This window comes from Sesamum indicum, linkage group LG2 (assembly GCF_026168435.1).
Source record: "Sesamum indicum cultivar Baizhima isolate 11 linkage group LG2, ASM2616843v1, whole genome shotgun sequence".
Classification (NCBI taxonomy): domain Eukaryota; kingdom Viridiplantae; phylum Streptophyta; class Magnoliopsida; order Lamiales; family Pedaliaceae; genus Sesamum; species Sesamum indicum.
In genome coordinates, this window is record NC_142658.1 from 1,299,145 (window position 1) to 1,325,999 (window position 26,855).

At 37.2% G+C, this 26,855-nt stretch overlaps 4 protein-coding genes across 9 annotated transcripts; 1 reads left to right on the forward strand and 3 right to left on the reverse strand.

Moving 5' to 3' along the window:
- Positions 1–324: 324 nt before the first annotated feature.
- Positions 325–8,033, reverse strand: LOC105176544 (oxysterol-binding protein-related protein 1C). 2 transcript variants are annotated; one of them, XM_011099379.3, is made up of 10 exons: positions 7,213–8,033; positions 6,346–6,702; positions 4,343–4,442; positions 3,542–3,987; positions 2,621–2,776; positions 2,048–2,215; positions 1,817–1,957; positions 1,475–1,705; positions 1,045–1,158; positions 325–849 (listed from the first exon to the last, which is right to left on the reverse strand). In XM_011099379.3, the coding sequence occupies exons 1-10, from the start codon at positions 7,726–7,728 to the stop codon at positions 682–684; spliced, it is 2,397 nt and encodes a 798-aa protein (XP_011097681.1). In that variant the 5' UTR covers positions 7,729–8,033; the 3' UTR covers positions 325–681. The 2 variants fall into 2 exon arrangements, with proteins under 2 accessions (XP_011097681.1, XP_088733718.1); XM_088877592.1 differs by having other exon boundaries at positions 325–958.
- A 1,802-nt stretch (positions 8,034–9,835) lies between these two features.
- On the reverse strand, positions 9,836–16,988 carry LOC105176554 (biotin--protein ligase 2). 4 transcript variants are annotated; one of them, XR_016064126.1, is made up of 11 exons: positions 16,860–16,988; positions 16,478–16,754; positions 16,276–16,337; positions 16,041–16,189; positions 14,806–14,926; positions 14,440–14,595; positions 13,735–13,780; positions 13,502–13,574; positions 12,503–12,579; positions 11,463–11,561; positions 9,836–10,229 (listed from the first exon to the last, which is right to left on the reverse strand). XR_016064126.1 is itself a non-coding variant. In XM_088877959.1 (10 exons), exons 1-10 carry the CDS (start codon positions 16,960–16,962, stop codon positions 11,519–11,521), a joined length of 1,107 nt encoding a protein of 368 aa, XP_088734085.1. In that variant the 5' UTR covers positions 16,963–16,988; the 3' UTR covers positions 11,323–11,518. The 4 variants fall into 4 exon arrangements, 1 of the variants encoding a protein (XP_088734085.1); XR_016064125.1 differs by having other exon boundaries at positions 9,836–10,286; XR_016064124.1 differs by lacking the exon at positions 9,836–10,229 and adding an exon at positions 11,008–11,237.
- A 487-nt stretch (positions 16,989–17,475) lies between these two features.
- On the forward strand, positions 17,476–21,937 carry SDG37 (SET domain group 37). 2 transcript variants are annotated; one of them, XM_011099412.3, is made up of 14 exons: positions 17,478–17,682; positions 17,776–17,927; positions 18,082–18,216; positions 18,628–18,682; positions 18,771–18,895; positions 19,441–19,529; positions 19,600–19,681; positions 19,796–19,900; positions 20,006–20,096; positions 20,189–20,308; positions 20,485–20,591; positions 20,787–20,856; positions 21,124–21,187; positions 21,594–21,937. In XM_011099412.3, the coding sequence occupies exons 1-14, from the start codon at positions 17,583–17,585 to the stop codon at positions 21,757–21,759; spliced, it is 1,461 nt and encodes a 486-aa protein (XP_011097714.1). In that variant the 5' UTR covers positions 17,478–17,582; the 3' UTR covers positions 21,760–21,937. The 2 variants fall into 2 exon arrangements, with proteins under 2 accessions (XP_020547415.1, XP_011097714.1); XM_020691756.2 differs by lacking the exon at positions 20,189–20,308 and having other exon boundaries at positions 17,476–17,682; positions 20,479–20,591.
- On the reverse strand, positions 21,813–26,836 carry PPK1 (putative protein kinase 1). The gene is made up of 6 exons (XM_011099425.3): positions 26,448–26,836; positions 25,392–25,802; positions 24,193–25,211; positions 22,985–23,185; positions 22,646–22,807; positions 21,813–22,500 (listed from the first exon to the last, which is right to left on the reverse strand). The coding sequence occupies exons 1-6, from the start codon at positions 26,662–26,664 to the stop codon at positions 21,955–21,957; spliced, it is 2,556 nt and encodes an 851-aa protein (XP_011097727.3). The 5' UTR covers positions 26,665–26,836; the 3' UTR covers positions 21,813–21,954.
- Positions 26,837–26,855: the final 19 nt, after the last annotated feature.

Below are 26,855 nucleotides of genomic sequence, written 5' to 3' on the forward strand. Positions count from 1 at the left end.
AATAATGCAATTTCATATTATCAGAAAGGAGGATCTAACTAAACCTTTAGATTTGGTGAGTAAGATGGGATTATTTATCCCACCTTAAGAATTGGGATTGCGAGCAACCATTTTATCCAACTTTATAGCACCCCATGCGTAACAAAACCAATACCAGCAAAATGCATGTAAATAAGAGTTAAGGCATAGTAGTTAGGATACCCGACCTAAATAAATGCAGCCTAAATATTCAGATAAACTTCAAAAAGTATTTTTAAAAACTTGAAACAGTTTTAGTTATAATTGCAGCAAAGGAGGCACAAATCCTCATCATAACAAAGAAAATATTGGCAACATGGGAAGATAATTTACAAATGATAGTAGTAGCAATAGCATTGTTCACAACCAAAAAGGACAGTGTTCACAGACGCATACAGCCCTCATCCAAGATTGAAAAAATGAAGGGCTAAAGAATAGTGAGACGTCTCAGGATGTAAAAAATGAGTTGTAAGGAAAACTGGACACAAATGAAAAGATAAAAAAAAAAAAAGTCTCTATCATTGAAACAACTTGGTTGCTTCATCTTACTACTATACACAACCGCTATCGACATACTTGCAGCTCAGACGTATGAACAATCAACATCTGACTTCCAATATTTTCCTAAAGACAGTAAAACATAATGGAAAATTAAGATCAAACTCATTCTGAAGTGTGATCAGAAGGTATTTGACCAAAAATGTTGGGACACGATTCCCAATTGCCGTGTTCCCTAGCTTCCCAGTATCCACCAATGTAACGGTATGTACCAGATGCTTCATCTTTGGCAAACCATTGCGGCTTCCACCCTCTCTCTTGCATCATCCTGGCCTGGTTTCCAGTGAGTCAGATAGTTATTAAACCGATGGGTGGAACATATCACTGTGAGATTCAGGTGGATCACAATATCCATATAGAGAATATGAAGAACATGTGTCAACTGTAGGATATGCAGAGAGGCCAGGCAAGATTATTCATGTGATTTCAAGCTGATGCGTACTCGAGATACTAAACAAGATTAGTTACCTGCCGCTGCCGCTGCTCTAGCCTCAATTTTTCAGCATTTGCCATCTCATACTCCCCATTTTCCAAGCATCTTTGATCAGGTCTCAGCCTTGAATCGGTTGGGGGCAGCTTTTCCTGAAGAAAATGGTTAGTCTCTTTCAGTTTTTCTGATCTGATAACCAGAGCATAAGAAAACATATAAATGTTGCCCAGTATATTTTACTCCCATTGCCAACAAACCCTACACCGTATGGACTGCGAAAACTAAAATGCCTATGATATAACAAATACCAAGGAGGCATCTGAAGCATGTCCAAGTATTGTCAACTCAACAGAGCGATTTCAACTTAACATAGTGTGAAATGGTATAGGGATTTACACTTCCAAAATTGACTCAAGAAAGTCAACAATTGCTCACACACAATATGTTTAAGCCCTCACTAATACCCACCTTCAGTCCTGGAATAAGCTCATTCAGTGTGATGGCGAAACGCGTCAAGTTATAACGCGTGGGGAATTTTGGAGGTTTGCTACGTTTCCAGAGCAAATGAGCATCTGATGGAGATTCATGACCTTTTCGCTTGGAGGAGCAGTCTCCACTGGAGTAATACATGCTCTCGTCCCATTTCCCAAACAAGGTTGCTACTGTCTTTCCACTCTTGTCTTGGACAATTCCCTGCACCTGGAATTTCAAAATCTATAGTCATGGCAAAGCCCTTAAGATAACTACTCCAAGAACAGCAAAGTCATCTACTTTAGATAGTTGCAATATTTTGTAGGACAGGTAGAGCACCTGATGAGGATTCCTGTCTATAATGGACTGCTCTTTGAATTTCAGTTTACAAGAGTAATTACGGTTTCCTTGTATCCGCATTGTACCATAGTGGTCACAATATAATTTCCCCAGGATAAGATTGTAGATAGATGTTGTTACCTGTCATAACAAGTAACGTGATTCTTAATGACATGAAATCAGGAAAAAAAAAAAAAAAAAGAGGAACTTCCCGATCACTTGTGTTGATACCTTACTCCACTGGAAGACTTCTCCATCATCAAACTCAATGGTCAGAAGACCAACTGGATCAAGCTGAATGGATCGACCCCAAAATTTGCTTTTCAGATTACTGTCGCCATAAAACTTCCAGCCTCTACCCTCACAATGGCATGCTACAATCGTGGGGTGATGGCTAACCTGATCCAAAGGAAAACAGCCTTGGCCACTTATTTATTTATATATAGATAACGTATAGGAAACAGTATGCACTAAATAGGGAGTACATGAGCAGTAGGCTTCCAACTATGAAGTAAAAACTAAACCATCTGATACATCAAAACACTAAAAGCATAATGTTGAAATCGCACCATACCTAAGAAAATTGTATCAAAAGAACTCAGGTTTTCTTTTCTAATTTTTGCTTTTCTGGTTCTCATTTGATAAGCACGTATGACCACAATAGTTACAGTGAATTTACAAGACTGTACTTGTCAAAATCTATTATTGCTTAAAGTAACTTGCATAGGAGACTAATACAGAAACCATATTTGTGAGACATGAAAAGACGCCCACAAAAAGTTTGCTGCAGAAATCAAGTCAAACCTTTTCTGAGAAAAATCGGAGGCCTTTATCTGGATAATCAGCTTCGTAAGTCTCTCCTAACAGTGGATTGAAAGGTTTGCAATTTCTTCCATCTGTAGAAGCATATCCAGATACTGCAAATGCAGCTACATTTAGAATCCTCATAAGGCTGTTACCCTATAAAGAATTTTAGAAATCACAAGTCAGATGCTAACTAGTGACAATTTGGAAACACCATGAGCAAAGAGAGCATTCATGATACTTTATGCAGGTAACACAATTGAGGACAACCAAATATCACATGCTCACTTGCTCCCAAATTCAGATGAATATTGTAAGAATAATGAAAATATTTAGGAAGAGAAAAAATATGTTGAAATACTAACATAATCACCAAAGGCAAGTGCTGGGTAATCAGAATAGAAACATAGGTCGTGAGCACCAGGAGATTGGAAGGCAAGGGACAAAGCCAGAACAAAATCAATTAAGAGAAACAATAAACAAGAATGCGAAGTGTGATGGCAAAACTTGATGGTGAGCAGATAAGATGGACATTCTCTGCCTTCTGCCTTCAAATAAATACTCCTGCTTTCCTGACTACATAATTTTACATAATTTTCCAGCTCAAGTAACCAACAATGTCCTTTGTTTATTTCTAATATACTCCTACTGATAGGAGAGCTAGTGGGGAGATTAACTAGGAGACTGCTTGTAGGCTACAGATGATAATCCTAAGAGTGTAAATATTCAATTAATTTGGAGAGATGTAGCTGAACCAATTGAAATTGAACCACCATAAAGCACATATAAAAGAACCTTGCCTATATTTTTAACTTTGGGAAACATAAAAAAGAGGATGTTTGCAATGACGAAGTGTGGCCTGTGCATCAGTTAATGCAAGTACCATCAGAAATTCAACTAATACTCTTAGCAAACACCAACCTGTTTTCCCCATTCATAAGCCCGATCAATAAGGTATGAGTATTCCACATCTTCAAAGCATTTCTGCAGAGAAGAGAGAGGCTCATTGAAGTAGACTGGAAGACAGACTTTTGTAAGATCCTTCCCAATGTTGTCTTTAATCATTGACCATAAACTCACTCCTTTCTCTTTCTCAACAGGGTCTGGCAATTTTCTCCGACGCTTCACATAAGGAAAGTTTGTTCCAGCAGATTTAATGGAATGATCAATACCATCCTCAGATTCAAAAGCACAATCTTCATTATCATCAGACGAAAATGATGAAGTCCTAAAGTCAGATCCACTACTTTTAAACGAGCCAGAAGAAAGAAAATCCCTGGTATCAAAGAAGGTGTTGTCTTCTTCATCTGTATCTTCCTCTGCCACATCCACTCTCTCATTTTCATCCTCAGACTCACTGGCACTTTCTGGTAGAAGCATACAGAAGGACAATGAGGTGTCACTGAACATATCTGAACTATTAGTGTGCACATAAAAGAACTCAAGACCATAAATGTAATATAATATCAATAGTAAACCCAGTTTTAATGGATAATATGAATAAAAGTTATACAACCAAATTAGTTGGATTTTCTTAAGGAAGAAGAATTAGAAAAGGTTGGCAGCATTCCGAGATAACATTTTGACCATCTTCCTACTTTATAAATTAAAAGACCACTGCAACCAGAAAATTGGTGAACATTGAGTTGGACTCAGTTATGCAGCTTATACACGGGAAATCATAATAAGGTTTTCAAGCAATTATGGACTGGGGAAGCATACCGCTATACTTATCTTGCCTTGATCTAGAGGATGCTCCAACTTCTTTTAACTGTCTCTGGCTCTCATCGACAACTGTATTCTCCAGATCTACCTTTTCTGTCTACACAATATAGCAACCATTTTTTAGCACTAGTAGAGAGCAAGAGTAGTTTAAAAAGCTGTCAATAGTTCCTTCTCCATCTACCAGCGTGGACTACAGGCACACTTTTGAATTTTCAACTTAATACATAGGGTAATGTATCGAACAAGTCACTAGATAGATAACATAATACTGTACATTCATAAATCACTGAATGTTGGAAGCAGAGAGAGTCAGGTAAACAAAAATCCTATTAATGCAACAATAAAGAGCAGAATGTAACTGAAAAATGTAATAGAAACGGAATGGATATTCATGTTCAGCTGCCAAGCAACAGGAAGTTAGAAAATATGCTGGAAGGATTAGATACTATTCATAACAGCCCCACACGGATCAGCAAGAATAATCCCAATCCATTAGCGGATAACTACTGACTAGTTTCCATGCAGGCCAATGTATAAAAAGTTTGCTTCTGGTAATATGATGAGGAAAGAATGAAATTATCATTACCTACTAATTTGCAAAGACAATATACATCCATGACGATAGATAAGCAAAAACACTCTAACCACAAACATAGCCAAGTGGTGGTTTAGATTTATGTTTAATAATAATCGGTTTATATGAGTAGAAAAATCAGCTTTTTCTCAAGAGTGAAGAGGAAATAAATCAAAGAAGGTAAGAGATAGAATCAAGGACAACGGGTTTTCACACACATTAAGAAACAGTTAAATTTAAATGTCAACCAAATTCCTCTGCAATGCAACTGCGGAAAAAAACATCAGAAACTATTTTCCTTGCAACAAGATGAGATTGGTTCTTAAGCATTAGAACACAATGATATTAGTCAAATTGCAATAGGATACACGATCTCAGTATCACTTCTTTACTTCCACTGAAAGGGGAAAGAATGAATTCCGGCGCCGGTGACCGAAATATCATTTGGGCTTCAACAATTTGGGGGGCATGGAAATGCAGTCTAAAATCATACAGAGGGGAACGATAAGACACAGTTGTTGACAAGCCAAATTAGACTAATCAGCTGGAAACAGTACAAATATCTTATGTTCAGGAAAGAAAGTTACAGGCAGAACAGGCACTGAAAACACAAATGTTCCAGCGCCCATCTTTTGGTTGCACATACGAGCATGAAGCACCCTTGAATCATAAGATCTGTCGGGCTGGGGCATATATTTGCATGGACCTGTGGTATTGGCAATTAACACCAAAAAGAACTTCCATGATGCGGTATCCATCAAGGACTCCAAGAAACCAGAGCACAAATAACTATAGTTAGATGGTTAGTGGATGCCCCTTTCATAAGGAAAGCTAAATCCAACATTTTACGTGTATCTCTCTTCAGTGTCACCATTATATAAAGAGGCATCAAATGAAGGCGGAACTATGTGAGAAAATTATAACTGACATAGCAGCAGTATAGATACAGAAGAGACTGAACAGAAAAAGAAGCTAAACAAGTGCCTGAAAAGCTAACATCTCCCAGCAACCACACTGCTATAGTAAATAAAAAATTGGAAAAAAAAATTAATATAATGAATGATCAAAATCTGACCACCTTGAAAGATGATTAAACTAAAAAAGCTAAATTATCAATAGAGGTGTTGATGGAAAAAGTCGATTATTCATCCATTTATTCAAAAAGCTAGTGCTAAAGGGTACAGAGATACTCAAGTACCAATTTCATTTCAAGTGTTGAGCTGTACAAAAAGCATGGAAAAAAAAAGCAATTGTCTACAGCCAGTATACAGGGCACAGGAAAGAAACAAGCAGCCGACAAGACCAAGCCAACCAGGTACGAAATCTAAGGAAATCTGAGAGCACATCAATGTGCATAATTCTTTGAGGAAACTGAAGAACTCTGAATTGAACTTGCAAGAGATTTTCTACTAATCTTAACATGTACCTCTAACTGCCGCAGTGTGTCCATGAGGAGCCAATGCTTCTGCTTCAAGATCATCAACTGCTTCTGCAGCGAAGCAAATTCATTCTTCATAATAAGCTCAGTCTCCTGAATGGCAGCCTCACTTACAGCTTCTTTCAACAACCTCTGCCTCAGCTTTTCTGTTGAGACAGAAAGGTTATCCACGGGAGCCATTAGCTCACTGTTGGATATCCTTGGAAACATATCCTTTACAGCCTGCAATGCTTCCATCCATGTCATTCTATCCTCTCTGCTCTCAGCCCTCAGATGGAGCCTCTTCGTCCCCGTAAAAATGGAGAATCTCTTATCATCTGATCGGCTCTCTCGAATAGATGAGACCTGCACAGAAACTACTCAATTGAGAAAGACCATACGGATCTCTTTTCTCCAATTTCATTACAAACACACACCTGTACATATATATCATGAAAACTGAAGCAAAAAGGAGAATACAGAAACCCCCATTATCAAGCATGCAATAACAAGAACTCTATTACCACAAGTAACACAAATGATGCAGTATACTTCACAGGCAAAACAAAGTCAAACCATTACAACAAAAGCACAAAACAACAACAAATCCCTCTGGTAAATGAAAACAATTTAAATCGGGCCAAATGGGGAAATTAATACCGGAGTATCACCCAACCAAAGAAAAAGCGACAATTTCTATAAGAAGCCTCTGCATGTAAAGAATCCTTAAGATGAAATCCGGGCATATCACTTATCCTCTTACAAGACCTGACACTTACAACTCAATTCAGGAAAACAAATTACTCCACCGAACATACGACATATAGCAATGCAAATCATTATTGCTGATACAATACAATCCAGAAAACATGAAACCTTTAAATGGACTTCGCCAATGGGCTTCCTGCTATTTGGCGACGAAAGACCGCTCCCACTTCTGTGGTGATTGTGATGATGATTGCTGTGCTGGCGCATAATCCGCCTCATGGATTCCTCCCCAATCACTCTCGACCCTTTCTCCGTTTCCTGATTCACAACAATCCCATCCGGCCCACGGATCTTATAGTAACTCAAAACTCCATCTTGCAACACAAACCACCTTTGCCTCCAACCTTTCCCATAATTCACCCATTTATACAAAATCCCAGAAATCCCATCCCCTACTATATCGTTGATCTTCAACTCCCGGCTGTGATTATTTTGAACGTGATTGTTGTTATTACTCGCAGCACCTGGCGAACTGCGATCCGGCCCGAAATCACGATTCGACGAAGCACCCGAGATCGTCGAAGAATGTTGACCTCTGGGCAGTGGATCGGACGACGGTTGGGGAGGAGGCGGCATGGGAGAATACTCGGCCGTCATTGACGAGACACAGCAGAAGGAATGCATTGTAAGATTAGCATAACTGAAAACTTCACTTCTCAATCTCGTTTCTGCATACAAAAATAGAATTGTAAGAGAATTTTTACTAAATATGGGGGCGGTGTAGAAACAGATTCATCTACGTTTCTATGCATATATTGGATAGGAGATAGATATTGAATCGGGGGAGAAATATTAGGGGCTACACGGAAAAATGAGCGAAACGAGAGTTTCCCGGTGAGATGATGAGTGGGATTGGGAGGAAGGGTGTTCGGTTTTTGTTAACCCCGCCGGGCCGGGGGGTAGGGTGGGGTGGGGAATTCGGAGGAACGTGGTAATGAGGGAAGTTGAAGACTTTATGGTGCTCAGATTTTTCAAAATCATTTTTTCATTTTTTTTTTCTCCTTTGCTCATTTATTGTAAGTTAACATTTGAAAAAATAATAATAAAAACTGCTTTTTTTTTTTTTTATAACTAAAGATCGATATATTTATTAATAATTCAAATTAAAGAAATATTAAAAAAATAATAAGTTAGTATAAAAATAAATAAATATTTATATTCATAAAATTCGAACTTACAGTGTCTTAATTATGAGATCCCGATATGAAGCAAAGCGACATTAACAATTATTTTTTTTTATTATATGATTAGTTAATTTCAAATATTGGCAGCCGTATGTTTTGAAATATAATCATGTTTGTTTTCACGTTACTTTCACACAAAATTATAAAAGACAATAATAATTTAATATTTTAAAAAATCACTATGTATAACAACATGCAACCAAGTATTAAAATAAAAAACGAGTAATATTATGGAGAATATTCCCACAATAATTAAAAAAAAATACATATTTACATCAGATAATGTGAAAAAATATTTCTCGAATAATTGGTTGTGCGGAAGCAATTTTATTGGTTAAAATATTATAACAATAATTCATTCTTGTATTTGCTCATTGAAAATTTACACCTCAACCATTTATTTTTTCTTTTTAAACAATAATTATATCAGTATTTCAATAAATTGAGTCAGATATCAATATTCGATAATTTATTATTAGGACTACAAATAATAATAAAAATTCACATAAAATAAAATAAATAGTTGTATATATTGTGAGAGCTGAATACATGAACTCAAACTGATTAATAATAGGAGTTGAAATAGATGAAATGGTTGGTGGAGAATGGAGAGATGAAATTCCAACAAGCTGTAAAGAGAGAGGGAATAATTGGAGTATGAGGTTCCAACTATTAATATTAAATTAGAAATGCCGTGTGGAATTGAAGGCAATAATATGTTAGGCATATGTGAATTTAATAGGCACACATTTTATTTTGACCAAAAGGACTTTGTGCTATCGACTTATTGTATGTCAAAAATCGAGCATTTTTAAAAATTTAAAAAATTATGAGTTTAAATATCATCAATATAATAAAATTATCATTACGGAATAGTAATTCAAATTGAAATCCGATCTGATTATTATATTACTATGCAACTTGGTAAAAGGGGAGGTGGTAGGGAGACAGACACTGGCAGTTTAGTACTCTTTCTGTCGGCAGTCGACACCACGACACGGCGGAGAGGGGGGCTGTTGGTGGTGGGCATCTCTCTCTCTCTCTCTCTCTTATTGTATTTATTTGTGTATTTCTCATTGTTGGACGGAATGAGCGGAATGAGAGGACGTGGATATCACGCCGTATTCAGTACGAGGCGACTGTTACTAGTGTTGGGTGATGTCTGTGTTTTTTGTACCCTAAAGAAATTCCCCTGCTTTATCACGCTTTTGTTTTACCTTTTGTTTGGTTTTCACATGGTGCTATAGAGCATAAATTGAGGTTGAATGAGAAGAAGCTCGTCCTAGAATTGCCCTTGTGCTTGTACCACATAATAAATAACCTAATTATTTAAAAAAAACAAAAGAACACCATTCAAGAATTGTAATAATAACCTTAGACGTTGGAGACTACTCAATATATCTCTAATTTTGATGGTGCTCGCGGGATACGAGAATAGTGTAGACGACGACTATGTTCATGGACGACCTCCAACGAAAGAAACTCAATTCCGAACTCAGGTGATCATATACGTACCGACACAAGATTTTGAATAAAGTACATAAAAAGAAAGAGAAAATGTGAGAATTATATCAAAGGTTGAAAATAAAACAATGTTGAGAATAACAGATGAATCGGTCCACAAAAGTGTGGTGGCCATGTGAGTGATTGACTAATTGATAAGAGATACATATCTAAAACAAATCCTGTTTTCATCTGCAAGCCGAGACTAGTGTCTTTGTATCACCAATCAAAGATAAAAAAACAAAAAAAGAAAAAGCAGCACGACTATATTTTTCTACTTTGGATCCCATCCAATTCTACTTTTTTCTTGATAAATAAATCAATCCAGTTCTTATCAACACGCGACTTTGCTCCTCCATTGATATAGTCAGTCACGCATGCACGTTGTTCACTCTCACCATTCCGGACGCTTATCCATAGGACAGATGGGATCTTTGACTATAAACATATGATGCAAGTCAGAGATTGTGGCACGACTGTTCTGCCAATTAATGCCTGGCATTTGAAGAATATTTTATTACAATCGCAGACTCAGATTCAGATTCAGACATTGAGTTCAGGTGAAAAGGCCTATAACTGCAGTTTACCAATTTCTGGGAAATAATGTGTAGTGCTGGGACAAATCCAGCAACATTCCATACCCGACACATTACACATATTATTGCATGTTATGCCCCTTCCATAACCCAGCATCCATGTTTAATTTTTTCTTAAAGTATTTTAAGAGAGCAACAAATTACATGATCTTGTGGCGGATTCAGCGCTGTCATTTTAATAAAGACGCAAATTGTTGCATGGAAAAACTTACATTATATGTTTGGTCTTGGATGACCAATCACAACTCTCTCTCTCTCTCTTCTTTTTCCTCTAGAAAACCCTTTTCAGATTCACTTACCTTAGCATTTTGGAGACAGACAAACCCTAAACAACAAATTCCTGCAAATTTGTTTCAGGGACCTGTGACATGAGCCGTGACAACACAGGGGGTTTTTCTGGTCCCTGAGAGAGACCAAATTCATAGGACACTTACATTGTCTGATTGCCAGACACCACTAGCCTATCACCTAAACTACCTATTCCAGATAAAAGGTTTTCTGTCTTCAATATAACTAAGACCACCTCATAAGAAATCATGCAGATCTAGATCTTGTCGATCTCTATCTGTATTGTCCAAGTCATGAATGTTTAACAATTACAACCCCAGTAAACAAGCAAGTACCGATAATTTCCCAAATCCATGCTCATTACATAAAGCTCGATCCAAGAGATAAATCCATGAAGAAAGTATTAACAGTATGATAGTTGAATTTTTATAAAACAGCTATTAAGAGTATTATCAGTTTTAACCACATAACAAAACGGCGAAAATTCCTATTCAACTCCAAATGACAACTATTAAGCTTCATGTAATAACACCACCACCATGTCATCAGGAGTTTGGTAGACCTGCAAATGTGAGTACACTAACTAAGGAATAAACATGTCCTCACATCCTAATCATGTATCTACTTTTGTCCTTATGTTCAAAAAGTTGAACCAACCAACCGACTTAATTGTATTAGACAAGAGTAAAGTGATTAAGTTTGACCACATTATTGATGATGTCATTAAAAAGAAGGGGGGGGGGGAGGGATTAAAGCAAGGGAAGAAAAGACATTCTCACAAACTCACATGCTGAAGATGATGCTATTTCCTTTTTATGAGCTCACGTTGCCATCGAAACTTCTTTAGGCCAGTTTTCTTCTGACAAGTCCTTTAAAGAAATCGAAACTGTAGCCACATGGGAGTAAAAGTCGGATCAATAATACTTTCAGATGAATATAAGAATGAGTAAAATGTTGGACATAAATGCATACAACAGTGAATGACAAATCATATGGGACATAAATGTTACTAATGACGGGACAATTATTAACCAGTGGGCCGTCCCATAATCCGTCAAACCTTCTCAAATCCAAGCCATTTACATGGGCCCCCCCATTCTGTCGCCCACAATTTACAAACACAAAAAGGACATGAAGGGGTGGATCAAATTCTTTTTATCAAGCCATTTCAAGTATCATATGTAAAAAAGGGCAACTGAAAATATGCAAAGAATATAGGTTGGAAGAGCCAATATGTGTCCAATGTGTTCTCTGGGAAGACAAATGAAAGATGAGATATACGTAACCTTTTGTTGTTCCTACAGACATATTTCAACACTTAACTTTAAGAATTGTCTGGAAAATTGAAGATGCATGCTCATGTTTCATGAGGAGCTAATAAGCTTCTAATAAATCCAGAAAAACAAGCCACAGTCTAGTATTGTCTTAGTGTACCAGGTACAAGGCGAGAATAGTCGGAAAATCATAGGCCTGATACTTCCTATATGACCCACTGGAGAAATTGATTGCATCTCTAAAATGGAAACCCTCATTCAAAGAAATGGAGATGAAGTGCCAAAAGGACTGCCAATGTTTGACTGCCAAATGGAAACCCTCATTCTGCTAGTTGCCACATCAAGAACCACAGGTTATTTCATGAAGACAGACAATGTTTTTAGTTCATTTGGCCTGTTCTGTGATGTTAGATTCCTATCACTGTCGAACACAGTACTACTGGTCTATACAATCCTATCAGTTGGATTACTCAATTGCTTTAAGCTTGAAGAATTAAGTGAGATCTGGGACTAAAAACACATGCTCTGATCTTTGATTTAGGAAGATAAGTACCTGTTTCCATCGGGATGGAGCTCACATGTCTGACCATCATCAGTAACAGCCAATAAATACCCAGAAGTAGTTAAACCCTGAATGCAAAATGTAGGTTGCTTTCAGCACAAATACGAATGGGGTAATAACAAACACAAGCAATGCTATTTCATGGTCCCTTAACTAATTTTAATTTCATGTTTTTATTTTTTAGAATATACAGAAGCAGATTAAATTGTAAAAGCTCGAAAAGGCACCAAAAGAACAAATTCGTTTGCAAGCCCCAAAAAAAATTATACCCTTGATTCTTCAATATGATTTTAGACCATATTTGCATACATTTGTGTAGAAATAATACTTGCAAGAAACACAGGTGGTAAATTCAACTAGTTTCCCTCTGCTGAGATATTTATGTTAACTCAGTGCACTAAAGAATGATTTCATGTTTTCAATCCCTCTTATGCAAAAAAGACGTCATCAGAAAATGTCCTGAGTTAATGACTGCAAGTATGAAAACTTCCCTAAAATCTTTGAGGCATGATCTTCCATCAGAAAACAGCAACAATGAATTGGCTTCCCGGTGAAGACAATTCAATGCATGGTCCAGATGCGTTACTGGACTCACTTTTTGTGCATTGGTTTTTTCTGATAACTATTCTCATACTAATTTTGTTCAAGTGCTAATTGTTCCAGAACTGCGGAAATAGTCTAATGAAACTGTGCAATTTATTTTAAAACCAAGCCTAATTGTACCATATTTAACCCGACAAACAGGCCTTACCTACTGCTTTCTTTAAACAAATAGCAGTTCAATGGATTAGAGTTTTGGAGGAGCTTCAAAAGCATTCTTGTGCTGCATTCTACGGAATTTTTAACTAACATTTACGTGATCTTCTTTCACGTAGAGCGCATCTTTAACAGTGAGACAACATATGCAGTGAGGACCCTATGGAGAATAAAAGAGAGTATCCAAAGAGATGTAAAACAATAATTTCAAGGCTACGTAATCCATAAATTCACCTGAATGGTCACCACATTTTCTGAAATTTGGTCCTCAAACTCGTTCTTTTCCTGTAAGATAATCCGCTGCCCACTGCATGCAAGTTGCAAATCAAAAGCAAGACGAAGTGGCATTATCCCCTTCCACATTTGTTTTAAACATGCTCATATGTTTCAAAGACACCTACATCACTCAACAGGACACATGCCTCACACCATCAATCACAGGTTGTACCAGGGACTTAATATCTCACCTGTGCAACCATGTCTTGCAGTACAGCTCTTCCAGTGCCTGAAAGCCTGCTTGATAAAAGTAAATGATTACCTTTCAGTGCCATCAAGAAGTAGAAGTTTAGCCAATCAACATGTTCATACTTCACCAAAAACTCCATAAAGCGTGCTATTGAGTGTCTAAAGAGGAGTATGTGTCTATAATGTTTTACAAAAAAAATGAAAATTTGTAAATATGGTCTGATGCAAACATGTAAAACCAAATAAAAATGCAATCCACGAGTCACGTAGTTCAAAAGGTATACCATTTAGCTATAATCTATTATGCATAATTGTCTTGAGGAGACAAGTTGTTGGAAAACAAAGTGAATTTTAAGTGCATGCTAAGATGGGATGGAGATAGACTTGCTCATTCAATGCCAAGAGAACATGTTTATGGGTTCCTCTTTGCCTTTTTATTAGACTGAAAGCCCTTTGGAGAAATATTGTATGAATAAAGAATTTACGCCATTATCCAGACCCTGACCTCCTTTGTTATAGTAAGTGATGTTTAAGTTAGAAAACTGGAAGTGCATCTGAGAAAAACTATCTAATTAAGTGGAAACCAACTCCAATATTCATTTGGTGAATGGGGAACATGAAGTGCTTATCAGCTTTAAGTAAACCAGTTTAAAGAAAATAAAGTTCACAAAGTAGACGGTCATGCGATGAAAGGGAATAACAATCACCTTGATTAATGAAAATATCATAAAAGCTTTCAAATTTATTGAAGAAAGCTGCCATGATATCTCCACGTTGTAATTGGTGAGTAACACAGCCCAACCTTTGCAGAACAGTGTTCAAGCATGTCGTTGGTTTCTCATTGCTTACATTCAACCCAATTCCTACATAATAATAACAAGAAAATCTCAATGTAACTCTTGTATTTTTGAGAATTGGGTGATGACATACGGGATATGTAACATAATCAGACAAACAGTCTCTAGAGTGAGGAAGGACTGAAATAAAAAGGGAAATTCTTTTCAGTTATTCGAGATGTAAGGAGGAGGTTGTTTGTTTACAATTGGGTATCATCAAAAAGAAAGAGCATTTACCAGCACTGACATTAAACTTCTTAGACTTATACGTTGATGTGCACAAAATGCCTCCCACTTTAAGACCATCTAGATACAGATCATTTGGCCACTTTATTCTAACATCAAGAGGTGCTATGCCCTGAAATGGTACCAGAATACAGATATTAAAATAGAAGTCTGAACAATCAAGATTAAGCATGAATATAGCTGCACAATCTAAAGTAAGCACACACTCATAACATGGGAACATTAAATCATTTGCACATTAAGCAGTTGATTTTTGCAGCTGCTCCTAAGCAGTAGAAAAGGTCCACAGGCAACCTGTACCTGCCCCTTTCAATTGAATACACAATGCCTGGCCCTTTAACTGAATGCACAGTAGCATAAGGCCCTGCTCTGCCTTCCAGACAGAATGTCATTTTTTGACAATTCCTGGAGAGTGTTAAAGGCCAATATATAATTTATTTTCCTGAAATCAAGTGAATGGAATATTTTTAACTATGACTAGCGTCCTGTCGCTTGGACTAGATAAAAAAGTTAAATAATAAAATAGTCATTGACAGACAAACAACATTAAAATGAAGTCCACAAGAGCATCCTAAGTATGACCTCTATAACAACCCTTCTAAATATAAGTTAAAACATGAATCCAGCGGTTTTTAGGCAGAAGAAGCAAGAAAAATCTGAAAGTGCTTTCAAGGACTTCCATGAGCAAAGAAAGCAAGCAAACTTGCCTGCAATACCAAGAGCTGATGCTCACAGTAAGCACAAGGTTATGAAACTAAAACCTGAAGGCACTTTTTCACCATTTAATTTTGCATTAAAAAAAAAGTATTAGACTACCTGAAACTAATCCAATCATTTTATTCATTAATGGAAATCACCAAAGAGTGATTCAAATGTATATTGAAATAGTTTCGCTCTTGATCCATTCATAATCAAATTCATAATAGTCTTCTTAGTTTGTATTATAGAGGTTGTGCCCAGTCCTACACAGAAAGCTAAGTATGATTTTCAAGGTGTTTATCCCCGATGTAGCTATCAACTTCAGCACCAGAGAAAATCTATCAAGGTTCCATACTAGGTGTGGAAGAGGAGCTTGGTTGTTATCCCACCATCCTAATCTTACCAACTGTTAACTGCTAAATATTTCCATCATGAAAATGACTTCAAATATTTCACCACTCATCTCAAGAAGTTCCTTTTACATTCATTCTATAAACAGAACAAGCAACCTGACTACAAGCACTTACATTTTCTCGACAAACATCATTAATAGCCTCAGTCATAGCAAGACTAACAACATACTGCACAAGTGGCACAACTCGCCCATCCTCCATCTGTAGCGTGAATGAGAACAGAAGGCATCCTTTTGGCGACTCCCACAAGTTCTTTGACCGACCTTCACCCAGCCCAAAGAAAAATAAAACAAAAATATGAAAAGATATAATTGATGTCCCAATATCCATCATGAAGACAGATTAACACCTCTGCCTTTGAATTGCACGTCAGCAACACATACAGCACCAACAGGCAACTCATCGAAATTTCTGCGAGGATATGTCAAGGAAGACATCACAACATAAATAGAAGTCAAATAATATCAACACTTCCGAACACTATTCATACAGCTTCAATCAAACAGGTAGCACACAGAAATAGTAAGGGAAAAAAACAAAAAACAGCTTACTTGGAAACAACATCATGCGTAGAGGCTAATTTGGGAGAGTAAATTAGCAGCTTTCCGAAACGAGAAGTAGAGAGAAAACTCATGTACGAATTTATCCCGAAAACATCGCCATCACCAATGCTCCCTCGATTTTCAATCTCCGAATACAAGGCGACATCAAGCGGAGAATCATCGGGAAGTTTTAACGTGTTCTTAGTCTTTAAACGCCACGCTAATTCGTTCTCTGCAGTGGTTTTCCCGCACAGCACGAGGGTTGTAGATGATCGTGGCTCCATTTCTGCACCAGAAAAAGAAAGTAACAAAACAACAATCAGCTTTCCATATCATATACGCATAAAATCTGCAGAAATGCTAACAAAGATCGAAACTTCATCTAGTTTACCTGCTGTCAGGGAGGGATTCTTGGCTATGTAGTTGAGTTTTTGAAGAGAGAGAAATGGGAGGGAAAGAGAGAGAAAGCGAGGGGAGCTAGTGAGATATAGCATGAGAGTGGGAGTGGACTGTGGAGGGGACGGAGAAACCAATTTCTCTGCTTTTATTAATAAAATTAAATAAAAAATAATTGCTGAATTTGGAAAGTCGCTTTTTGGGTTTAACACCATCAAATTTTCACAAAATCTCAAGAATTGTTAATTTTTTTTTATTTTTAATAAATATTGAATCCATCAATCCAAATTCCACAAGATGTGTGCATATTAATTTTATATTTTATATTTTTTTATTATATCAATACATTTAAATTTATTAAAATTCATATATTTCTTGAGATATATTGCTCGATTGCTTTGTATAAAATCAAAAACAAAATCTTTGCTAAGCACTTAACTCAAATTCTAAGTATATAAATTAAAATTGTTGAATATTTCTATGTAATAAATTTCTCTATATAAATTAGATTGAGGTTTCTCTTGAAATAATGACAATTTGAGGACTAAATTTGTAAAGAATAATTCTAGAAAGTGCTAAATTCGCGTTCATGATAAATTAATGGGACCAAATTGTAATTTTCGTACTAAATAGCTGCGTGTTCTGCCGGTAGGAGAGACTCCTAGGACCGGATTCTTGCTTTCGGCCAACTCATTCGCATATTCGAGTTTGGGCTTCAATGGATGAACTGCAGAAGGCACTGAATGATAAAAGTCTAACAATCTCGACGCTCCCAGAAAAGGGTCGCTGTCTTTTCACCACCCGTGCTTTCTTCCCAGGTCTTTTTGGAGAAAATCATGCTGTTCTTTTCAAGAATTTATGAATTTTTCAGCAACTTTTTTGTTCAAGATTTTGACTGTCTTATGTTGCAGGTGAAGTTATTATAAGTGAGAATCCATACGTGTGTGTTCCAAATAAGAACAAAGAATCCCCTCAATCCAAGTGTGAGTGGTGCTTTTCATCAAGGAACCTCAAGAAATGCTCTGCTTGCCATGTTGTTTGGTATTGTAGCAGCAAATGCCAGGTAAAAAAGCAAGTACAGATGATGATAAAATCAGTTAAGAGGAATATTCATTGTCTTAAACTAAAGTTGCAATGGAATGATGAATTTTTCTAGTATCATTTTGGTTGTTTATTGGTGTTTTTGGGTAAGTGGAGATTATCGTGAATGGTTTCAGAAGTCAGATTGGAAGTTGCATAGTGTGGAGTGTCGAGCATTGTCGAAAATCGATAAGGACAGGTTGAAGTCACTCACGCCGTCTATACGTTTGATGGTGAGACTTTATATACGGCGAAAGCTAGAAAATGAGAAGGTGAGTAAGTGCATTGAGATTCTGCCTGTTGCATTTGAGTTTACTGATTGTCATGTTTGGTTGTATAGAGACAATTACCAAGTTACATATTAAATTCAAATTTTAAATCAGCAAGTGATACAATAGTATTGTTTGTGGAAAAGGAAAAAATGTAAGTGGATTCCGTCCCTACTACTAGCCTTAATCTTTCAGGCTGAAGAGGTGCTATTTGCTCTGCTTTTGCTTGTTATATTTTTATCAAGTAGCATGGAGATCTCTCTTTGTGAGTTTCTAATAATCTGATCTTTATGTGAGGTCTTTGACTAATGTGAATCTAAAGCTAATACGTGTAGCAAGAACCTGGCACCCCTTTTACCATCTTCACCAGTCTCGTTACAATCAGCCTATTGACAATGATGTTTTTGCTGCTAGATTTTCCCGACTACTGTCATGGACAACTACAAGCATGTGGAGCCCTTGGTTTCTCGTATCCAAATGTACTGTTTACTTTCCACTTTATGTTTTCAGTATTATGATTAAGCATTCGTAACTCTTGTATTCTTAACCATAAATAGACATGTCTGAGGTTGATGAGAAACAACTGGTATTGTATGCCCAGATGGCTAACCTTGTCAATTTGATACTCCAGTGGCCTGATTCTGAAGTCAATATCAAAGAGATTGCAGAAAGTTTTTCCAAGGTATCTCACTGAGTTGATGATGAAATTACTTCTTTCAGCCATAGTTTGTGCATAATCAGAGATCCTTTTCATTTTAGAGATTAATCTATATATCCCACTTCTCACTCAAATTACTGTATGGAATGGTGTGGCTTACCTGTAAGCTATGCGTTTGTTCTTAATTAGTTTCAATACGAGTGAGAATGTGTGTGTTATCAGTGAGTACTAGTGTTGGAAGCATTAAGAAAGCATTTTTCTACTACTTTTGCTTTTAACTCTGGTTGCAAGTAGGAAATTTGTCGTTCTCATCTGTTCTGGAGGAAATGGAACAGAATATTGCTGGAACTTCGAAGTAATGTCCCTGCATCTCACTCTGTGTTTGTGTGTGTGCATCTTTTTCTGCAGTAGCTAAGCACAATGCTAACCTTTTAGGATGGGCTCTGTACATTTGTTGTTGCTAATGTTAACTTATTCAATCTAATGACAGCTTTCTGAAGCTATTCCTCTAAGTGGATATCTATTAACTATATTTTTTTTTTCTGGCTGTTTATATTTTCAACATGCAGCTAGCATGCAATGCACATACTATTTGTGACAGTGAACTGAGGCCCCTTGGAACAGGGCTGTACCCTGTTATTTCAATCATAAATCACAGGTGACTCATAAATTATTATTATATTCTGCCTTGCCAAATTACTGATTCTAACTAGTATTTGGGATTTTAGCTGTTTACCCAACTCTGTTCTAGTGTTTGAGGGAAGGTTGGCTGTGGTACGAGCCATGCAGCATATTCCAAAAGGTACCGAGGTAATTATCTTTGATATGCAAATGTTCCACAATTCCTGAGGTGTTGTATTTTAATCTATGATTCTTCTGATTTAATGGGAATTTCTAACATGTCGTTGTCATTGGCTTCTGAAGGTGTTGATTAGTTATGTAGAAATAGCTGGAAGCACTATAACTCGGCAAAAAGCTCTCAAAGAACAGTATTTCTTCACTTGCACCTGTCCTCGCTGCATGAAATTGGTACTTCTGATACTTTTACGCGGTTCTTGGTGATATTCACCTTACATATCTGAGGATGCACCCTCTCTTTCTGGTCTTCTGAACTTGATGAGTTTGGTGTTTAAGGGACAATCTGATGACATTCAAGAAAGTGCTACTCTGGAAGGTTATAGGTGCAAGGATAGCAAATGCAATGGATTTCTCCTTCGCGACTCTGGTAGACCTTCTGTTAGTTAAGGATGTCTTCATTGTTTCCTTGATTTTTGAGTTTATTTACTGCTATGATGTCATCACTTTCCCTTACATCAGATAATAAAGGATTTATATGCCAGCAGTGTGGACTTCTTAGGGACAAAGAAGAAATAAAGAACATAACTAATGAAGTGAAACTAATTTCAGAGAAAGCTTCCACATCATTTTCCTCTGGCCGTATCCTTTGAACTTTTCGACTTACAATTTTTTGTACAACTCTGATAAAAACATTGATAATCATACCAAATTTGACAAAATGCTTGTACAATGGAAAAGTCAAACTAAAGGGATGAGAAGGAAAGTATCCAGTTGTGCGTCAAAGTGACATGTTTTTGTCCTTAAGAAAGGTTCAGATAAAGCAGAGGCCAGTGTGGCTTATAAGATGGTTGAGGAATTACAAATGAAGCTGTACCATCCATTTTCAATCAATCTTATGAGGACTAGAGAGACTCTTCTCAAGGTATGTATCGAATTTGAGATTTATGCTTATAATAAACTCTTAATTTATAGCTACAACTTGGCTTGATTACTTGTTCAGACAGTTATATTTATTCCAAAGTCATGTTTGAAACAAATCATGTTTGTGATTCATTCCCCAAAGTTTGCTACTCATTTCATTGTATTAGGTCTTTCTGATGAAACCTTATTTCTTTAGATATTCATGGAGCTGCAGGAGTGGAAAGAAGCACTTTTGTATTGCCGATTGACAATTCCGGTTTACGAAAGTATGTATTCATTTATTTCATGCTTCTACAATAACAAATATGATGAAACTTCTAGTTACCAGCTCCATCCAGATAAATATGCATGTGTGTTGTACTGCATATTGAGAATGCAACAAACTGAATTTCGGCTGTGGATTACTAATTCAAGATGAACACAAATGATAGTTGTCGATGGTTTCAAAGTTTACGTTTTCTAGTTTCTATTACATAGGCACCAATTTTGCTTCCCCCTCTTGATTTACATTTTATGCCTCTACTTACACACAGGAGTGTATCCAAGATGCCATCCTTTGCTTGGACTGCAGTATTATATGAGTGGAAAACTTGAATGGTAAGAATTAACTTGTCCTTCCCTCTGCTTCCCGCATTTGTATTATTTGGGTAAACTACAACAGCCTCCATGAGCTTTGGCATAATTACGAATACCCCCTCATTGTTTGAAAAATTACCAATACTCTTATTATTTTTTTTATGTGATTGAGCTTTTCTCTACTATTCATTTTATAGGATGGAGTCATGATCAGCAATCTACTTAAATTACCCTCTAGTAATATTTGCTACAACATTTATTGGGTTCAGAAACAGTTGAGCAAAACTCGTAAATTGAAGTGATCAATCTCTCAAATGTGCAAGAAACATTCCTATCTCCTAGATTTATTTAATGCCCTCTAGCTAATATCCGGTTCATTCATCATTCATTGAAACTTAAGCAGAGCTGAACATACTCAATTTTACAGGTTGCTCGGAGAGACAGAAGCAGCAGTTAGGTCTCTAACCAAAGCTTTGGACATACTGCGAATCACTCATGGAACACTGACACCATTCATGTTGGAACTTCTGAGTAAGTTGGAGGAAGCTCGTGCGGAGGCTTCTTACATGCTTCATTCTCAGGATGAAGATTGAACCCAACTGCTAAGTTTTACCTGGAAACGAATGATAAATACAGTGTAGCATCATTTGAATTCATCACAAAAATTCTATGTATAATATAATAGAGGTCAATGTATTTCCACACAAAATCACAAAATACAATGATAGAGATTCGGTGAATGAACACCTCCAAATCTTTTCTGTTTAACAATCAATGTTTTTGTCTCTTCATAAGCTCGCTAATTGTTCCTGGAGCTGAAAACAAACAGTTGAAACTTGATAGAGAAATTTGCGCAATTGATCTCTTGAGATAGATGACTCAGATTGTACCACTGATCTGATCTTCTGCACTTGATTCAACACCTTCTGATCTTCTGCACTTGATTCAGCAATTAGTTGAAACAATGTACAGATTTGATCAGTTGCAGTAGGCAATTCAGGTGGAACTGGAGGAACAAGAAAAGGATGTTGGAGAAGTTGAGGAATCCTCCATCTTTCATTCCGGTCCCAAGCAAGGCATTTCTTCATAAGATCCAAAAGCCAGGGGTTGGACACGGTTTCATATATAATCTCATGGTTAGGATCTGTTATGACTTTGAATTTGGCCCAGAAAGTTTTATACTCTGAAAAGGGAGTTCGCCCATAAACCATTTGGTAAAGTATGCAACCGAGAGACCAGATATCAGATGGACGACCACATTTTATCATGTTCCCATTAGCATCGGTCTCATTGCACATGAATGCTTCAGGAGACATGTAACTTAGTGTTCCAACCTGCAATTATTGTGCGATGTTAGCATATAAATGACATGAAGATCATGTAATAATCTAGCCGGCGAGGTAAAGAACTCTTATGAAGCAACTATCATCAATTGAGTAACTATTAGCAAATTTAAACATAATGGAGATATGAAAGAACCTGTGAGTCCCGCTGAATGTTTGTTGTGTCACTCATTATAGCCTTGGCGATTCCAAAATCAATTAGTTTTAGTGAACCTCTCACCAAAAGAAAATTAGCTGGCTTCAGATCAGAGTGCACAATACGTTCCTCATGAATGGTGTTTACTGCGAGAAGTATTTGCTGCAGCATGTTTTGCAAGCGAGAAGTTAGACAAGCAAATGATGACAGAAGTAACTCCAATTTTCTCTAAGAGAAATAAAAGAATCAGTCATCTTGCCTTATCATTTGGCAATGACCAATTTCTTGAGCAATTAGAGGGGTAATAAAGAAAACAGAGAGATGGATTTTGTGAAGAACCTGCCAATAAAATCGGAGCCAGCTCTCATCTATGGTTGCATTAGAACGATCCAGTTCCTTCCATTTCTGAGCCAGCATGTGGGCTAAATCGATTTCTCCATATTCAAGTACCATGTATATACATGCATCATCCTTGACCCTGCCATCCTTAATACTCATGGTACCATTCATCACTTCCTGAAGTAAAGTCTTATCTGTCACCTATCCACATTTAAACCAACTGAGGGTCAGTCCGTCTGATCATGAAATTAGATTTTAGTTGCCAATTGATTTCAAAAAAGGCATAAACTCATACAAGGAGAAGTTTTTGCTTTAAAAGCCAAAGCAATCGAGGAAAATAGCCAACTTTGGCAACAGCTTCATTGCTGTCCACTCCCCATTTCCAGTTTAGAAATAGAGTCTCTTGATAATAGCTTCTCATGTTTCTCAGATCAGTTTCCCGACACACCTACTGACTTAGCATCTTCAGAATTACTATATCCACCATATAGTGATTCTGGGAAACACACAATCAAGTATTGTTAAACAAAGCACATAACCAATTTACAGTTTCGTAACTGTCACCATTACAGGATGAAACTAGTTTGGGAAACTGAAGCAAGATGATGCGCTTCTTCCAAGTAATTTGAGTGAATAAAGGAAGGATGTTTGGTCATGCATGTTAGGAAATGCACCCATCAACTCTTCAGTACAGACAAGTCAACTAAAAAAGTTCTTAAAGCTAATAACACCAGCCACCCTGTATGATATTAATGGCTACAAGGAAAGGTTATGTTTAATATATTGAAATATCTATTTGAACTTGTGAGTGATGGCATAACATGAGAAGCTGATAAAATTAAAATTTTAAGCATATTCTTTTCTACAGAAGCATATGTTCTTGGATAAAGGGATCATACAAATCAACTGGTTAAGTGGAAAAGGATCATGTGCAACTAGCTAAGAATCAAGCTTGCCTTCTGACATGCAAAATTTTGTTAACTATTAGTCTTGTTAGTTTTGAATTACATGCAGAAAACCTGAATGGCCAATAACAAGTCGAGATGACAATTGGAACAATTGATATTGTTTCGAACTATTCATCCATGGGCTACCAAGGTGGGACGAAACTTTAGAAAAAAAGCCTGAGTACTTATTGAGACAGATATACACAACAAAATTTGCTAAAATGCAACAGGTGGCATTTATAGCATTGTTAAAAGATGTACCTCATAATCAATAAGCTGAATAATGTTGTTCTTCCCTCTCAGCCTGTTTAAGTATTCGATTTCTTGGCAGAATCCATATGCTGTGGAATAGTCACGGCCTCTAAGTTTTATCTTTTTCAAGGCATAAATCGTGCAATCTGATGATATGACTTTGTGAACCTCACTACTTCCACCACTACCTATCTTGCCAAGTCTTTGGTAGAGCTTTCCATTAACTTTGAAAAACAAATCAGGGTCATAACCTTTTTTACGAGATGTTGATGTTGCTTTACCACTAGCACCTCTTTCTTGTTTCTCCGACTTGGAATTTTCCATCTTTACATCTGATTGAGGTACCTTTGATGATGGAGGTTGGGATTTTATATCATTAGCATTTCCTTTGACTAAATTGTTGCCTTCATGAGAAGAATCTTTAGCAGTATTATGATCCTGTGGCAAACTACTCTGCAGCTCCTTAGATGGGCCAGAAGATCTATTGACTTCCATCGGTGTTGCAGCAATTGAGCTGATAGCTTCTGATGTTGCAGCCAACTGATGAGATAACACTCCACCACCTTGCTTGGATAATGCATGTGATGGCTGCACAATATCCAGTTGCACTTCAGCTTCTCCAGCAGGCTCTGTGCCCAAATGAGCAACATCTGTTGGAGGTCGCGAGCAATAGGTAGTTGAACTAATCATAGGAGCAGCGGTCGAGTTTATAAGTGTTGAAGTAACACAAGAAGACCCAACAACTGGTGATTGAGTCATGGCATTACTCAGATCATTCTGCAAGAAGTTTCCAAACTGGTGGAGCTGATCCTGAAAACCCATTGCTCTTCTGGTCAACAAAGAAGAAATTCCGCCCTCGGACCTGCTATCTATTTCCATCCTTTGAAAATTATGATGCTGCCAATCTCGATTGGCAGCTGCTGAAATATCCACTTGATTGCCCACATCCCATTCCATTTCTGTCAATGCAAGTGAATCCATATGAGATAACAAATCATCTGTTCGAGTGGCCATTCGATCATGGGCCCCTGCATAGACAATTTGAAGTATCTGCTATAAATAGAAAACAACTACTAACATCCTAGTTTCTACCACTCAACTAACTTCCAGATCACTAAATTACATTTAATTTGCAAAGTTGTTTTTTATGCTTAACATGCAAACGTTTCTGATTGAGGTATCAGTTGAGAGATAGAAATGCAAATTACCGTGAGATTTGGCAATCTTTTCGGTGGAAAAATGAACCTTCCTTCGTACTTCTGCCAGAACCTTCTCAGGCTTAACACCTGATGAAGCAACTGCATCATTGACCCCAGACCTGATAGAAAGTCCAGGTTGATCTCTCTGATTATTGCACGGCAAATTTTCCTCATGTGCATTTACAGTTGTACCCCATTCTGAAGGTGGAGTAATTGATGCATCCTCCTGATTGTCTCCAGTAATAGAGACCGTGGTCTTGGACTCACGAATGGAGCCCATCAACCTGTGACCCTGCTGAATATCCTCTTTGCTTTTCTTGGCATCAATTGCTGAATGAGGCTTCATATTTGATTCTTTTGAAGTTTCTTGTTGAGGAACCAACATTCTCCTTGGCTTAATGCCATTTAACTGCATCATACCTGAATTTCCATGAGGAAAGAAACCATACAAAGTTTATTACAACAAGATAACAGTCCTATTAGCAAGAAAAGAAAGAACAATAAGAAGATGGGAAGTCCTTGACTCCTAGTACAAAAAAGGCCCTATAATTTACTGTCAGAAATAACATCAAGTAAGGTCTGAAGTCTCAAATTAAAAGCTTCAGGTCCAAGACCAGGGTACAATAACTAAGGAACATGGCACAGCCCATAAAGAAACTATAACTAAAGTAAGTACCAGGAAAGGAATGCAGAATCCGCAATATATGAGGTTTGCTGTAACGAACAAAGTAAAATAATCGTGCATCTTTAGTTTCCAAGGTAAAGGACTACAACAAAAGCATATACTATGATGTTCACACCATGAATTTCTTTTCTTCTTTGAGGTTTTTCTACTGTAGAAACAAAAAATCAAAGTATGAAGCTTACCAGAGCAGAGTGACATAATATTAGAACAAGGTACAACATATCATATCCCTATTTAGGAATTTGTTTTTTACATTGTGAAGTACTCATACACAAAGTAAAAATAAAAATGATTAACCGCTACATAAAAACCCAATTCCCTAGTGGTCGCTTGAACTAATTGACCTAAAATAGGAAGAAAAAATAAGAAGTAGATTATACCAATGGGACGATGTCGCTTAAAGGCAGCTTGAAACTGCCGGACCAAGTCCGGAGGGGAAGACGATGAGGACGACGCAGTCGAGGTGCAGGTGGAGGTGGTATTGAACGAACGGCTGAGATAAATGGAGTCCGGGTTGATGTTGATCGGATGGCTCGGATTGGGCTTGAAGAACTTCGCTTCCGCTGCTGGGGCCGGCAGGTCAGGCTCCCCTTCCATCGATTAAGCACTCAAGCATTTCCGATTTTCAATAAATATTTGCAGAAACATTGCAAACCAGGATTACAGGGAGAAGACGTCCATTGAAGAACTGTGCTGTGTGTGTGTGTGTGAGAGAGTGAGAAAGAGAGGAGAGAAGGATTTTGAATTGGCTTACTGGCGCTCTGCGTTTCGCTTGCTCTGTTTCAATT